General features: G+C 48.5%; 1 protein-coding gene across 1 annotated transcript in view; it reads right to left on the bottom strand.

The window, feature by feature from the left end:
• Window positions 1–17,091, bottom strand: part of LOC140385752 (DNA topoisomerase I, mitochondrial-like) — a 211,882-nt gene that overhangs the window by 141,999 nt on the left and 52,792 nt on the right. Inside the window, 1 exon segment of the mRNA XM_072468224.1 lies at window positions 7,722–7,785. Coding sequence (XP_072324325.1) covers window positions 7,722–7,785 — 64 coding nt within the window.

Raw genomic sequence — 17,091 nt, 5'->3', positions numbered from 1 at the left:
AGAGTTCATGGAGCAAATGGGGGCAGTGGACCCACGGAGAGCCAGACAGCCGATGGGAAGGGGCTACTCGTTCTACTCGCATGTTCATAAAGTATACTCTAGGATTGATTTCTTTATCTTGAGCAGGGACGGTGTAGGGGAGGTAAAGAATACGGAATACTCGGCAATCACTATTTCGGACCATGCCCCACATTGGGTGGACCGGCAGGTCGGTGGGGCGAATTACCAATGCCTGCAATGGAGGTTAGACGTAGGATTGTTGTCGGAGGAGGGGATATGTGAGAGACTGCGGAAGTGTATGCAAAATTACTTGCAGGTGAACGATACGGGGGAGGTTTCAGCAGTGAACCTGTTGGAGGCGCTGAAGGCAGTAGTGAGGGGGGAGCCAATCTCAATTCGGGCTCACAGGGATAGGGCGGACAGAGCAGAAATGGATAGATTGGTTAAGGAGATTCACCGGATAGACGAGGAGCATGTGGGGTCCCCGGGGGAGGACCTACTCAGGGAAAGACAGAGACTGCAGGCGGAACTGGGGGTGCTATCCACAAGTAGGGCCATGGAACAACTTAGGAAGGCAAGGGGAGTGCTGTTTGGGCATGGGAAGAAGGCCAGCAGATTGCTAGCACAGCAACTCAGGAAGAGGCAGGTGGCCAGGGAAATTAGTGGTGGACGGGAAGGGGAGCAGAGGACCCGTCAGGACTGAACAAGGTATTTCGGGACTTTTATAGTAAGCTTTACACTTCAGAACCCCCGGAGAGGTCGGAGATGAAGAAACGGTTCCTGGACGGACTAACCTTCCCAAAAGTAGGCGGGGGACTAGTGGACAGGCTGGGGGCCCCGATTAGAGCGGAGGTGGTACTGGGGGGGCCTAAAGGCCATGCAGTCGGGGAAAGCCCCGGGACCGGATGGATACCCATTGGAGTTTTACAAAACGTTCTTGGATATAGTGGGACTGGTCCTGACTAGGGTTTTTCATGAGGCGAGGGACTGAGGGACCCTGCCTCCGACGATGTCGCAAGCCACCATCTCGCTGATATTAAAGTGGGACAAGGACCCGGAATCCTGCGGGTCATGCAGGCCAATCTCCCTGATCAATGTGGACGGCAAACTCCTGGCGATTAGAATTGAGGACTGCGTACCGGAGGGGAGTGGGGACGACCAAACAGGGTTTGAGAGAGGCAGGCAGCTGACAGCAAACTTGAGAAGATTGCTTAATGTGATTATGATGCCCCCGACGGGCAAGGAGGTGGAGGTAGTGGTGGCAATGGAGGCTGAGAAGGCCTTCGACCGGGTGGTGTGGGACTATTTGTGGGAGGTATTTGGACGGTTTGAGTTCGGGGAGGGACTGGTTAATTGGGTCAGACTATTGTACCAGGCCCCAAAAGCTAGCGTAAGGACGAACAGGATGTCAGATTACTTCAGACTACATTGCGGGATCAGACAGGGATGCCCACTCTCCCCGTTGCTAATCGCGATGGCCATAGAACCGTTGGCGATTGCGCTGAGAGCTGCAAAGGGGTGGAAGGGAATGACTAGGAGGGGTGGAGCACAGGGGCTCTCTCTATGCGGATGACGTGCTCCTGTACGTGTTGGACCCACTGGCCGGGATGGAAAATATACTGGAAACATTGAGGAGGTTTGGCTGGTTCTCAGGGTACAAATTAAATATGGCCAAGAGTGAGATGTTTGTAGTGCAGACAAGGGGCCAGGAGAATAGGCTGAAGGAGCTGCTATTTAGGCTGGTTGGGGAACATTTTGGTACTTGGGGATACAGGTGGCACGAGACTGGGGCAGGTTACATAAGTTAAATTTGACTAGAGTGGTGGAACAAATGAAGAGGGAGTTTCGGAGATGGGATGCACTCCCGTTGTCACTTGCGGGGAAGGTGCAGACGGTAAAGATGACAATCCTTCCTAGATTCCTGTTCATCTTCCAGTGCCTCCCGATCTTTATCCCGTGGTCCTTCAAAAGGACCGGCAAAATCATCAGGAGCTTTGTCTGGGTGGGAAAATCCCCGTGAGTGAGGAAGGCGATGCTTGAAAGGAGCCGCAGCGAGGGGAGACTGGCATTGCCGAATCAGATCAACTACTACTGGGCGGCTAACATAGCCATGATATGGAAGTGGATGGTGGGTACGGGGTCTATCTGGGAGCGGGTGGAGGCGGCTTCGTGCAGGGGCACCAGTTTGGCAGCCCTGGTCACGGCTCCCCTGTCGCTTGCGCCGGCCAGGTACTCCACCAGCCCGGTAGTGGGGGCGGCCCTGCGGATTTGGAGCCAGTGGAGAAAGCATGCAGGGGAGGTGGGTGCGTCGGTCTGGGCTCCAATTTGTGATAACCATCGATTCGCCCCCGGGAACATGGATGGAAGATTTCGAAGATGGCGGCCGGTGGGGGTGAGCGATATGTTCCTGGAGGGGAACTTTGCGAGTTTGAGGGAGTTGGAGGAGAAAGCTGGGCTGGAAAGGGGAAATGACTTTAGGTACTTACAGGTGCGGGACTTAACAGGTCCCATCCTTCCCATGCCTCCCGCCAATAGGGATCCAGGACAGAATAGTCTCTAGAGGAGAAGGAGGAGAGGGTAGAGTCTCGGATATTTACAAGGTGCTCATGAAGGGGGAAGAGTCCCAGACGGAGGAACTGAAACTCAAATGGGAGGAATCAGCTCGGCAGGGAGATGGAGGACGGGGTATGGGCGGAAGCCCAGAGTAGGTAAACTCAACCGCAACATGTGCCAGGCTCAGCCTGATTCAGTTTAAGGTCGTTCACCGGGCCCACATAACGGTGGATCGGATGAGCGAATTCTTTGGGCTACAGGACAAGTGTGCTGATGCGCGGGAGGACCAGCGAACCACGTTCACATGTTTTGGGCATGCCCAAAGCTTAGGGGATACTGGGAGGGATTTGCGGGGGTCATGTCCCGGGTGCTGAAAACAAGGGTGGTGAGGAGTGTGACGAATGTGATATAAAATAGTTACTTTAAAAATATTAGTGTATTGTAGATATAGGCCGGTCTAATTCATGTTAGTTCACAGACAAAGGGTTTCAGAGAGCATGGCAAAGGAGGGGGGGGGGGGGAGATGGGGTGTTTAGAGTATGAGAAAGGGATGCTGGGTAATAAGAGGCCAGGGGAAGGGATGAGCAGTGAGCCAATTAGGATGTATGGCCAGGTCAGGAGGGGTATAGGATGACCTATGGGAATCGTGTATGTGAAACTTGATGCCATTTGAATGTGTTGGTAGAGATTTGTTTGTTCTTGAGAATCACTCGATTCTGTAGACCTAAGAGGCAGCTTGTGTTCTTGGTTCTGAGAAACGAGTCAGACTTGCAAGTCGAATAAAAAATAACTAATGTTATGCCTACAAATCCATCTCGAGTTTTATTGAGGCCAGGCTGACGGGTAAAGAAAGTTATGTTTTCTCAAGTGCAGAGGTGGCAATTTTCGGGGTTTCGGAGACCTGGGAGTCCAGGGGGAGAAAGAGGCCGATGTTCTGGCCTTTGCTTCCCTGATAGCCCGGCAGCGAATATTGCTGGCATGGAGGGACTCAAAACCCCCGAAGACCGAACTATGGCTTTTGGACATGTCAAGTTTTCTGGGTATGGGAAAAAAAATCAAGTTCGCCTTGAGGGGATCTGTATTGGGGTTCGCCCGAAGGTAGCAACCATTCATCGACTTCTTCGTGGGAGAGTGAACGTCAGCATGGGGGGGGGGGGGGAGCTTAGAGTAGAGTAGGAGGGATAAATAGGCGGGTAGTATCTATGGGAGAGGAGCAGGTATGTGCATTATGGTTTGGTTAAAGTGCTGATTTTCGTTGATGTTTGCATATTTCTGTAATTTGTAACGGTTTACAATGCCAAAAAATCTCAATAAAATTGTTTGTTTAAAAAAAAAAAGAACGGATGATTTCCTTTGTTCGGTGGAGAGAGGAGCTGAGCTTTAACAGACGCCATCTCCCTGCCGGCGTAATAAACCAAACAAACCGTATGATCACTCAACCTTGAGCGTTGAGTGATTACTTCGAGATTCTCTCCCACTAACACCCAGTATTTTAAACCATTCACCCCCTCCAGAACCAGTGGAACATGACTTCAGGATGTACCATTTAAAATATGCACTGCACCAAGGCTTCTTCTTTACTTATAAATTTAGAGTGCCCAATTCATTTTTTCCAATTAAGGGGCAATTTAGCGTGGTCAATCCACCTATCCTGCACATATTTGGGTTGTGGAGGCGAAACCCACGCAAACATGGGTAGAATGTGCAAACTCCACACGGAAGTGACCCAGAGCCGGGATCGAACCTAGGACCTCGGCGGTGTGAGGCAGCAGTGCTAACCACTGCGCCACCGTGCTGCCTCTTCAATATCATAGTCCAAACCATTAACCTCCAGTCACCCAGAAGAACAAGAACAAGAAGCACATGGGAACACCACTACCTCAAAATATCCTAATATTGTCAGAATTCCTTCATCATCACAGGGTCAAAATCCTCGGACTCATTAACATTGGAGGTATCTTCACCACATTGGCTCCCACAGTACCACAGTACAAGGCAGCTGTTCACCAATACAGTACCACAGTACAAGGCAGCTGTTCACCAATATAACGGGTAATTAAGAGTAGACATAAATGCTGGTCTTGACAGCAATGTCCACATCCCATGAATGATTAAACAAATTTTATTTTTAGAGGTATTATATCTAACCTTTGACAGACTACTCAGTAGGGATTGCAGGATAGCATTCGGGAACTTTAACAACTACATTATTTACAAAACGTTGATGTAAAAAAACAAGAAGGGTTTTCAATGGGCATTCAATAAACAGAAAAAAATTATTACACAGGGTGGAGTATATACTTGCATGAACAGACGGTTGGTTAAAAGACAAAACAGTAGTAATAAATCATTTTTTATGATTTTGGGCTAAACAGCTAGCTTGTAATGCAGAACAAGGCCAGCAGCTCGGGTTCAATTCCCGTATCATCCTCCCCGAACAGGCGCGGGAATGTGGCGACTAGGGGCTTTTCACAGTAACTTTATTGAAGCCTACTTGTGACAATGTGATTATTATTATTTTCAGGCTGTAACTGGGGGGGGAGAAAGGAGGAGGAGGAGTTCACAAGCATCAGTGCCGATCTTCAGCTATCTAAAATCTACATCCGTGACTTAGATGAAGGAACTGTGTAGTGTAATGTAGTTATTTGCAGATAATAAAGTTAGGTGGTAGAGCAAACTGGGAGGAAGATTCAAGGAGTCTGGATAAGGATATGGACTGGTTAAGCAAGTGGGCAAGGTATAGAATTGTAGAATCATAGAATTTACAGTGCAGAAGGAGGCCATTCGGCCCATCGAGTCTGCACCGGCTCTTTGAAAGAGCACCTGACCCAAGCCCACATCTCCACCCTTTCCGCATAACCCAGTAACCCCACCCAATACTAAGGGCAATTTTGAACACTTAAGGGTAATTTATCATGGCCAATCCACCTAACCTGCACATCTTTGGACTGTGGAAGGAAACCGGAGCACCCGGAGGAAACCCACGCACACACGGGGAGAACGTGCAGGCTCCGCACAGACAGTGAACCAAGCTGGGAATCGAACCTGGGACCCTGGAGCTGTAAAGCAATTGTGCTAATCACCATGCTACCCTTTCGAAAATAGATATAATGTAGTGAAATTCAAGTTATTTGCTTTGATATGAAGAATAGAAAAATCTATATTTTTAAATAGTGGGAAACTATTAAATATTGATGTTGGTGGGGGCACTTGGTGTCCTTGCTCATGGAACATGAAAGGTAGGCATACAAGCACAGCAACTGAGCTGGCAAATGGTATGCTGGACTTAACTGGAATTAGGTGTAAAATTATTGCTGCAATTACACAAGGCTTTGGCAAGACCACACCTGGAGTACAGTGTATCGTTTTGCTCTCTGCACCCAAGAAAGGATAAACTTGTCTCAAGAGGCAGGACAACAAAGATACACTAGTTTAATGCCTTGAATGAGAGGGTTGTTCGAAGAGAAAGATCAAGCATAATGGGCCTATATTCTGGAGTTTAGAATAATGGGAAGTGATCTCACTGAAAAACATCCAAGACCCAGGATCTCATGGGAAGAGATGTATAGGCTGGAGAGAACCCAATACCAGACAGGATCTCAGCACAAGGAGTTGGCCATTTGGGGCTGAGCAGAGGGGGAAAAAAATCCTTCATTCAGAGGGTTGTCAATCTTTGGAATTCTATACTTAGTAGCGAGTATATTGAAAATAAAGACTTGCATTTATAAAACAACTTTCACGACTGCAGGACATCCCAAGTGCTTTGCAGCCAATGCGGTATTAGTGTAGTTACTGCTACAATGTAGGAAACAGAGCAGTCAAATTTGCACACGATAAGCTCCCACATCAGCAATGTAAAAATGATCATGTATGCAACTTTTTGTGATGTTGGCTAAGGAATAAATATTGGCATGGACAAGAGGGACAACTCCCCTGCTCTTCTTCAAAATGTGCAATAGGATCTTTTATCTCCACCGGACAGGACAGACAAAGCCTCGGATTAACAGCACCTCCGACAGTGCAGCTTCCTCAATATCGCATTGAAGTGTCAGCCTTGACTTGTGCTCAAGTCCTACAGTGAGACTAGAATCCACAATTGTCTAACTCGAGAGCATTATCAACAGAGTTAAGGCTGTGTCTGCTAAGAATTTGGGTCTCAAAAAGAATTAAGGGATATGGGGAACAGGAAAGAAAGTGGAATTGAGGCTAGATTCGCCTGGAATGGCACGACAGCCTGGAGGGGTTTTAGGGATGAGTTCTGTTCCTATTTAATGTTCTTATCATGATAATAACATACTTCAGGAAGACACAGGCAGATTGGTAAAAGAGACAGACAACTGAATTAATATATTTTGGTAAGAATGGCAATATAAACTAAACACTACAATTTCAAAGTAAGTAGAGTGTAGATGCACAAATCTTTCAAAGTGGACAAGTTGAGAAGGCGGTTTCAAAACGAGGTTATGCTAAACCTTCGGAAAATAGCCAAAAATTGAGCTTACTTTAGGAAAGATGTCAAGGTCTTAAGAGGGTGCAGCTGAGATTTACTGCAATAGCACGAGGGATGAGAGACTGTGGAAGGACTTAAGGCGCTGCAGTTGTTCTTCTTATAGTAAAGGGGGCCAAGGATAGATTTGAGTTGTTTGAGGGGTGTTCAAAATATGAGTAGTTTTGACAGAATAATGGAGAAATCTTTCTGCTTGGCCAGAAATTATATGGAGGGACGTATTTTTAAAAATAGAGTGATATTTTAGTATTGTGATCTGGAATGCAATGTCTGAAAGAGTGATACGGACTTGATAGTACCTTATTGGATAAAAATTTGAAGGTAGGAGTGGGATTAATTCAATAGTTTTTTAAAACAGCCAGCATAGCCACAATGGGTCAAATGGCCTTATTTTATCCTGTATCATTCTATGATTCTATACTTATTCTTTATTGAAGGTTAATAAATACAAACCCTAGTTGGGACCAGTACCACAACACAGGCCTACTATTGTAGGTCAGACACCAAGTGGTGCTATTCCTCACTAAACCTCATTTTAACATAGCAACTAATGAGCAAAACAGTCCACCTAGTTGGGGAATATAAATCAAGCTAAAATGTAACTTAAAAAAAAAATACAATTTATAGCAGTGTGATTGGTGACAAACGCATGAAGGCATACCTGTGGTATTTCGTCATCTTCTTCAACTTCCTCCAATTTTGGTTTCTTGAATTTGTCAATTGAACTAAAAGTACAGAAGAGGTTTCTTTAAAAAAACCAATAGGTGGTAACAGAAAATTTCAACAATATTGACCAACATTCTAATTTGCTTTGCTGTACATTATCCAAGTGCACAAGTCCTTCAATTCTTTTGGTTTGTAGGGACCTTGTGCTTGGCCTACAAGGGAACTTGCAGGTTGCCACAGGGTCACACAGCTAAGAGGAAACACTGCTTCTGACCCATATTGAAGAAATGTGTTTTGAAGTGTCAGTTTGCTCAGTTGATAGTATTTGTGCCTTCTGAATAAAACATTTGCAAGTTCACATCCCATTCCAGACTAATATTCTAGCACGGAGTCAGATAGTTAGACAAAGTTCTTCAGATACATGTTAAAGATTACATGGTTCCACTTGAATACAGTGTGCTTTTAGCATCTGGTCAATATTCCTGTCTCTAAGCAACAGGGTAACAAAAAGTTTAAATGGATGTTCATTAGAGCTGCATGTGGCAGCTTGGAAAACGATTGCTGCATCATCATACTGCATCCAAAAGTGATTCCGTGTACAGGAAGCGCTTTGAGACATTTTGCAGGGCAGGATAAAAAACATCAAAAAGGAAACGTTTCTGTAGAAAAATAAAATCGATGATCATACAACAGCACGTCTGTTTAAAAAAAAACAGCTGAGCCACATTTATAAATTGTAGGGACCTCAAAATGGAAGTGGGAGAGGGGATAAAAGAATAATATTTTCAATTTTCTTTCTGCTATCACAATGGAGTGGCACAGGTAAGGTTCAACTATTTAATTGAATTGATGACAATCGTTGCTGGGCTCATGGAGAAAGAATGGCAACTTATGCAAGTTACTAAAGTATACCTGGTATCACAGAATCAACAACATTATTAAACATCCCGAGGCACTTCACCGGAGCATTATAAAATGTGATACATGGCCATAGGTGATGTTAGGGTCAGATGACCAAAGCTTTGGTCAAAGAGTTAGGGCCTGGTCTGGAGGGTGTTATCCATGCGGAGAGACTGAATAGACTCGGACTGTTTTAATTAGAACGACAGAGGTTGATGGATGACTTGATAGAGGTCTACAAGATTATGAGGGACATAGATGGAGTGGATCGGCAGGTACTCTTTCCCAGGGTGGTGGGGTCAGTCACCAGGGTGCATAGATTTAAGGCCCGTGGGGAAAAGTTTAGAGGAGATGTGGGAGGCAGGTTTTTTTTATTCCAAAGGAGGGTTGAGTGTGCCTGGAACGCGTTGTCAGGGGAGATTGTGGAAGCAGATACATTAACGGTGTTCAAAAGGCATCTCAACAAATACAGCAGCATTTAGATGATAAATAGAAGAAGGCCAATGATAGATATTTGGGGTAGATTAGAGGATAATGGTGTAGGGCGAGGCCGGTTGTGGCTATGCCTGGGTAGGTCGCACGTTCAGCAGCTCCCGCCGTGAACGGACTTTTGGACCCTTTTGAGGAGCCCCAGCAGCACTTAGACGACGATTCCCGGTGTGGGAAGGCAGCAGTAAGGTCCCCCCAGCATTGCATGGAGTGGACCAGGAATGGAGCGGTTAAAAAAGGGATCTTGGAGAAGAGAGGAGAACGGGCACGAAAAAGTAAGATGGCGGCGGGCGGAGACCAGGCAGCGTGGGCGCAATGGTCGCGGGAGCAGCAGGAGTTCCTGAAAAGCTGCTTTGCGGAGCTGAAAGCAGAGATGCTGGCCCCAATGAAAGCATCGATTGAGAGGCTGGTGGAGTCCCAGAAGGCTCAAGGGGCGGCGATTAGAGAGGTGCAGCAGAAAGCCTCCGAAAACAAGGACAAGATCCTGGGCCTGGCGGTGAAGGTGGAGGCGCACGAGGTGCTGCATAAAAAATGCAGGAAAAGTTTGAGGACCTGGAGAACAGGTCGAGGACGAAGAATCTTCGGATTCTGGGTCTACCTGAAGGTGTGGATGGGTCTGACATCAGGGCATATGTAGCCACGATGCTGAATACGCTAATAGGCGCTGGAGCCTTCCCGAGGCCCCTGGAGCTTGATGGGGCACACAGAGTCCTGGCAAGGAGGCCTAAGGCAAATGAGCTGCCAAGGGCCATAGTGGTGAGGTTTCACCGCTTTACGGACAGAGAGTGCGTCCTGAGATGGGCGAAGAAGGAACGGAGTAGCAGGTGGGAGAATACGGAGATCCGCATCTACCAAGATTGGAGTGCAGAGCTGGCTAAGAAGAGGGCAGGATTCAACCAGGCCAAGGCGGTGCTCCTCCGAAAGGGGGTGAGGTTCGGGCTGTTGCAGCCAGCGCAATTGTGGGTCACTTTTCAGGCCGCCACCATTATTTCGATACGCCAGAGGAGGCGTGGACCTTTATCCAGAACGAAAAATTGGACTCGAACTAATGGTTTGCTGTGGGTTTTGGGAAAGCTGGGGAGTGGGAAGGGGTAATTGGATGTGCTGTGTGTGTTTTAATGGGCATGGGTACGGTTTTGGAGGGGCTGCTCCTCATGTTCGAAGGGGGGCAGGAGGCCCTGGGTCATCGGGAATTGGGGAGAGGCTCCAGGAGGAAGGAGCTGCGCCACAGGGGGCGGGGCCGGCCCAGGTAGAAAATCGCGGGCTTTTTTCCCCCGTGCTAGAGAAGGTGGGGGGTGCGTGGCCCGACGGGAGGGGCAGTACCGGAGGGGCGTCCGTATCGATTTGAAGGGGGGGAGGACGGGGACTTTGACGGGGAATCTAAACGGGGGATTGATGGCAGAGGCGGGAGCAGCTGTGGTCAGCAGGAGTCAGCTGACGTACGGGAGTACAATGGGGGAGGGGGCAAGGGGCCTAGGTAGTTTTCTAGCCCGGGGGGGGGGGGGGGGAAGAGACGATGACTGGGTTGCTGCTGCATTGACCGAAGGGGAGCTGGAGGTAAGAGGGAGAGTCGGGGCGGGGGTCCTCCGCCTGGGTGCTGGAGAGTGCGGGAGGCGAGGGCACGTGGCTGGCCTAAGAAAGAAGATGGCTAGTCGGGGGGGGGGGTTGGGCAGTCCCCCGATCCGGCTGATCACATGGAACGTGAGGGGCCTGAATGGGCCAGTCAAGAGGGCCGGGCGTTCACGCACTTAAAAGGGACTGAGGGCAGACGTCGCTATGTTGCAGGAGACGCATTTGAAGGTGGTGGATCAGATCAGGCTAAGAAAGGGATGGGTGGGGCAGCTCTTTCATTCGGGGCTGGATGCGAAGAATAGGGGGGTGGCAATCCTGGTGAGTAAGTAGGTGTCGTTCGAGGCGCTGAACATTGTGGCTGATAATGGGGGTCGATATGTGATGGTGAGTGGTAGGCTGCAGGGGAACGTGTATGCCCCAAATTGGGACGATGCAGGGTTCATGAAGCACATGCGGAGTCGGATCCCGGATCTGGATGCGGGGAGCCTGATAATGGGGGGGGGGGGGAAGAGACTTTAATACGGTACTGGACCGATCCAGGTCGAGGTCGGGCAAGAGGCCAAGTTTCTCAGGGGGTTTATGGATCAGATGGGGGGGGGGGGGGGGGTGGGAGTGGATCCGTGGAGGTTTGCTAGGCCAGCGGCCAGAGAGTTCTTTTTTCTCCCACGTGCATAAGGCCTATTCACGGATAGACTTCTTTGTGGTGAGCAGGGCACTGATTCCAAGAATGGAGGGAACGGAATATTGGGTCACAGCAATTTCAGACCACGCCCAGCACTGGGTGGAGTTGGAGGAGGAAAAGGACCAGCGCCCGTTGTGGCGCTTGGACGTGGGACTGTTGGCAGAGGAAGAGATTTGTGGGCGGGTCCAGGGGTGCATTCAGAGAGACATAGAGGCCAATGATAATGGGGGTGTTCCGGTTGGGGTGGTTTGGGAGGCTCTGAAAGCGGTGGTTAGGGGAGAGTTAATCTCAATTACGGCTCACAGGGAGAAGAAAGAGAGGATGGAGAGGGAGAGGTTGGGGGGGGGAGGGGGGGGGGGGGAGATATTAAGGGTGGATAGGAGGTATGCGGATTCCCCTGAAGAGGGGCTGCTGAAGGAGCGACGGAGCCTCCAAACGGAATTTGACTTGTTGACCACGGGGAAAGCAGAGACCAAGTGGAGGAAGGTGCAGGGGGTAGTATACGAATATGTGGAGGAGGCAAGCCGGATGCTGGCGCTGCAGCTACGCAAGAGGGAGGCGGCGAGGGAAATTGGAGGAATCAGGGACGGAGGGGGGAACACGTTGCGAAGTTTGGCTAAAATAAACAAGGTATTCAGGGATTGTTATGGGAACCTGTACAAGTCAGAACCCCCTGGGGGGGGGGGGGGGGGGGGGGGGGGGGAGAAGAGAGAGAGAGAGAGAGAGAGAGAGAAAGAGAGGATGCGACGGTTCCTGGACCAGTTGAGGTTCCCGAGAGTGGAGGAGGGGCAAGTGGAAGGCCTGGGGGCCGATTGGGATAGGGGAGCTGGTTACGGGGTTGGGAGAATGTAGGCGGGCAAGGCCCCGGGGCCTGATGGGTTCCCGGTCAAATTCTACAGGAAGCTTGTGGATCTGCTGGGTCCGCTGCTGATGAGAACCTTCAACGAGGCGAGGGAGGTAGGGATTCCCCCCCGACAATGGCTCGGGCACTGATCTCGCTGATCCTCAAGCGGGACAAGGACCCGCTGCAGTGTGGCTCGTATAGGCCAATCTTGCTCCTTAATGTAGATGCCAAGTTGCTGGCAAAGGTCCTAGCCACAAGGATTGAGGGTTGTGTCCCAGGAGTGATACACGAGGGCCAGACGGGGTTCGAGAAGGGCAGGCAGCTAAATGCTCCTGAATGTGGGGGGTGTGGGGAGGCAGAAGTGGTGGCGGCAATGGATGCAGAAAAGGCCTTTGATCAGGTGGAGTGGGAGTACTTGGTAGGTTTGGGTTCGGGGAGGGGTTTATAGGGTGGGTCAAATTGTTATATCAGGCCCCGGTGGCGAGCGTATCGACGAACCGGCAGAGATCAGAATATTTTAGGTTGTACCGGGGGACGAGACAGGGCTGCCCCCTCTGTTATTTGCTTTGGCAATTGAGCCGTTGGCCATGTCGTTGAGGGAATCTAGAAACTGGAGGGAGTTGGTCCGGGGAGGGGAGGAACATCGGGTCTCGTTGTATGCTGATGACCTGCTTTTATACATTGCAGATCCAGTGGAGGGGACGGTAGAGGTCATGCGGATCCTTAAGGAGTTTGGGGACTTTTCAGGCAAGCTTAACGTGGGGAAGAGTGAGCTCTTTGTGGTACATGCGAGGGGCCAGGAAAGGGGGCAGGAGGAGCTGCCGCTTAAGAGGGCGGAGAGGAATTTCCTGTATTATGAAATGGGTAATGGAGGGAGAGGGGGCAGCATGAAAACGATTAGAGGCGGCGTCATTTGTGGGCACTAGCTTGGGAGCGTTGGTGACGGCACCTTTGCCGCTACCACCGACACGGTACACCACGAGCCCGGTGGTGGCGGCGACTGAGGATCTGGGGGCAGTGGAGAAGGCACAGGGGTGAGTTGGGGGCCTCAATTTGGTCCCCAATACGGAATAATCATAGGTTTGCACCGGGCAGGATAGATGGCGGATTCCTAAGCTGGCATTGGGCGGGAATTAAAAGGATGGGGGACCTATTTATCGATGGGGCTTTTGCTAGCCTGGGGGCGCTGGAGGAGAAATTTGGGCTACCCCCGGATACGCTTTTAGGTACATGCAGGTGAGGGAGTGTGCGAGAAGGCAGGTAAGGGAATTTCCGCTGCTCCCCGCACGGAGGATTCAGGATAGGGTGACCTCGGGTGTATGGGTGGGAGAGGGCAAGGTCTCGGCGATCTATCAGGAGTTGCAAGAGGCGGAGGAAGCCATGGTGGAGGAGCTGAAGGGCAAGTGGGAGGAGGAACTGGAAGAGGGCTTGTGGGTGGAGGCCCTGGGTAAGGTTAACTCCTCTTCATCTTGCGCCAGACTGAGCCTGATCCAGTTCAAAGTGGTTCACAGGGCACATATGACAGGGGCGAGGGTGTGCAAGTTTTTTGGGGTGGAGGACAGATGTGTGAGGTGCTCGTTGACCCCAGTGAATCACACCCATATGTTCTGGACGTGCCCAGCGCTAGAGGGGTTCTGAAGGGCTTTGCCAAGGCTATGTAGTCTTGGATACTTGGGTAAAACCGAGCTGGGGGATAGCAATGTTCGGGGTATCAGATGAACCGGGAGTACGGAGCCGAAAGAGGCCGGAGTTCTGGCCATTGCGCCCTTGGTAGCCCGGAGGAGCTTGCTAATGTGGAGGGATGCGAAACCCCCAAGCGTGGAGGCTTGGATTAATGACATGGCAGGGTTCATCAAGTTGGAGAGGATAAAGTTTGCCTTGCGAGGGTCTGTGCAGGGGTTCTCCAGGCGGTGGCAACCGTTCCTAGACTTTCTCACGGAACGTTAGGTGGAGGTCAAGAATAGCAGCAACCCAGGGGGGAGAGTGGGTTTGGCTCGTTTTTATTATTGTAAGGGGCGTTTGCCCCATTTTTTTTTCTTTCAGTTTGTTAGATAGTTTAATGTTTAGTGGGTTAAGTTGTTGGAGGGCCTCCCTTTTTACTTTTTGTATGTATATTTTCTTTCCTTTTTGGAGTGTTTTGTAAAAATTTATTGAAAAACTTGAATAAACATATTTTAGAAAAAAAAAATGGTGCAGGGTCAGGCGAGGGCATTGCAAATGTTACTCCAGATATGATTTGATAGATAAGAACGGAACCAAGTGAGAGCAGTGCTACCCAGCTGGATGACAGCGGCGAGGTGCTAGATATGGATGGTGGGGTCAACTCTGTAAAAGGCTGCAAAAGGATGAGGAGGGCTAGTTTATATTTGTCCCGGTCATATAGGATGTAACTTGTGACTTTTATAAATGCTGTGGAAGGGGCAGAAACCAGTTTGCAGCAGGGGTTCAAACAGGAGTTCTGGGAAAGATGGGCACAGAATCGGGAGATGGCAATGCTGTCAAGGACTTGAGAGGACAAGGAGGTTAAGATGGGGCAGTAATTTAAAGGACATGGGGGGGGGGGATGACCTATTTAAAAGGAGAAGGGCACAGCACTTAAAGTAACTAATAGAAGCCAGCACCTTATGGGAGCAAACGCACACCCCTTTTGCAGACTTCAACAAATACTCAATCATATACAACCTCTTTATCCCAGAAATGTGTTCATATACTTGAGTATTATAAACTTTTGGGAAGTAAATCCCTTCTACGAGTGAAGAAATAACATGCAAAAACTGCACACTGGAGAGATTATCTACAACATGCTATATAATCCAATTTCTGTTCTACAACTTAAAATCAAAAGACGATAGTATAATAATAACTGGCATAGCAAGGGTTATTGTGGGACTGGGAAATGGTGCGATGTAAAGAGACAGATGATCTGAGATTAGAGTCAGTTGTGGCCTGGACAGAGACCGATGTAGAAGTACAGTAAGAAGTCTTACAACACCAGGTTAAAGTCCAACAGGTTGTTTCGATGTCACTAGCTTTCGGACCGCTGCTCCTTCCTCAGGTGAATGAAGAGGTATGTTCCAGAAACATATATATATATATATATATATATATATATAGACAGATTCAAAGATGCCAGACAATGCTTGGAATACGAGCATTAACAGGTGATTAAATCTTTACAGATCCAGAGATGGGGTAACCCCAGGTTAAAGAGGCGTGAATTGTGTCAAGCCAGGACAGTTGGTAGGATTTCGCAGGCCAGATGGTGGGGATGAATGTAATGCGACATGAATCCCAGGTCCCGGTTGAGGCTGCGTGCGGAACTTGGCTACTTGCGTGCGGAACTTGGCTATAAGTTTCTGCTCGGCGATTCTGCGTTTTCTGCTCGGCGATTCTTGACATAATTCACACCTCTTTAACCTGGGGCTACCCCATCTCTGGATCTGTAAAGATTTAATCACCTGCTAATGCTCGTATTCCAAGCATTGTCTGGCACCTTTGAATCTGTCTATATATATGTTTCTGGAACATACCTCTTCATTCACCTGAGGAAGGAGCAGCGCTCCGAAAGCTAGTGACATTGAAACAACCTGTTGGACTTTAACCTGGTGTTGTAAGACTTCTTACTGTGCTCACCCCAGTCCAACGCCGGCATCTCCAATCATATGTAGAAGTAAGCATGGAGGTAGCTCATAGCTTAGGCTGTGTATAATATATGTACATAGTTATGTTATCAATAAACACGTAACAATGCAAGACTCAGACCCTCAGACTTATTGAACATACATGGTGGCAGCTATTGGAAAAATCCAGAACCGCAAGAGAAGCTGCAGCAAAATTTATAAAGCTGGAAAATAACAGAGCAGAATTTGGACCTCACTGAAAGCACTTGGAAATGACAAAACAGAGGATGATCCCCTGAACAAAGCCCCATTATAGAATTGGAAACTGAAAGGCAGAACAAAAAAACTTCAATGAGCAGCTGAGGACTCCCAAGGTCTCATGGACGTCCATTGTGACTGCTCAGAATGCAGAGTCAAATCATATTAGCAAATCACTGCAAAACACTAAACCCCAAAGGGGTCATGACTACCATTGCTGCAGGAGCCTTCTAAAACACAACAAGCAGAGGAAGGTTCTGTGCAATGCCATCATTAAAACCCCCACCACATTTAAAGCTATACTCATCTGACAGCAAATCAACATCCCCCGATCAATTTAGGCTGATTCAAACAGAATTGGAGACTTTTGGTAGGAAAATTCTTAAACTAGCTTCAGGACTAGATTAAAAGGGCAGAAGCAGAAAATTTGAATACACTATTTTGTTTAGTAAGTCCAAATGTCAAATGATGCTACAAGGCAAGGAATAAATGATTCCTCAGATAAATTTGAAGTTCTAAAATCATTCGATACATATTTTAATCAAAGATGCAACAACATTTTAGAATGCGCAAAATTAAACAAATGTGTCCAACAGCCTGGGTAACTTACAAATTGGTTAAAGGCTTCAAATATGTGATCTAGGTCAGAACTCAAGGGATTTTTCAATACACAATGTTGGCAACTTTACAAAGCCATCTGCCATTTGGATGACAGTCTGTCCACAACAGTGGAGGAATAGGAGGCTCAAAACTAGAATGCTTGGGAGGAAACAGGTTGATGCTAAAAATGAGAAATCTGTTCACCTAACAGATAGTCAGCCAAAGGCATCATGGTGCACCCACAAAAAACAAAAACCTTCAGCAAGTTTCCAACCATCATCTATTCCAGATCTCCAAAGAGGTTCCTGGGCATGGTGAACCAGTTGGGAAAATCTTTACCCAATCTGGCACATTTCACAGAACCTTCATGACATCTTCTCAAAGAGGCCAGCCATGGTAC

The sequence above is a fragment of the Scyliorhinus torazame genome, chromosome 11 (genome assembly GCF_047496885.1).
Source record: "Scyliorhinus torazame isolate Kashiwa2021f chromosome 11, sScyTor2.1, whole genome shotgun sequence".
NCBI classification, from domain to species: domain Eukaryota; kingdom Metazoa; phylum Chordata; class Chondrichthyes; order Carcharhiniformes; family Scyliorhinidae; genus Scyliorhinus; species Scyliorhinus torazame.
This window is presented reverse-complemented; position numbering and strand designations above follow the sequence as displayed.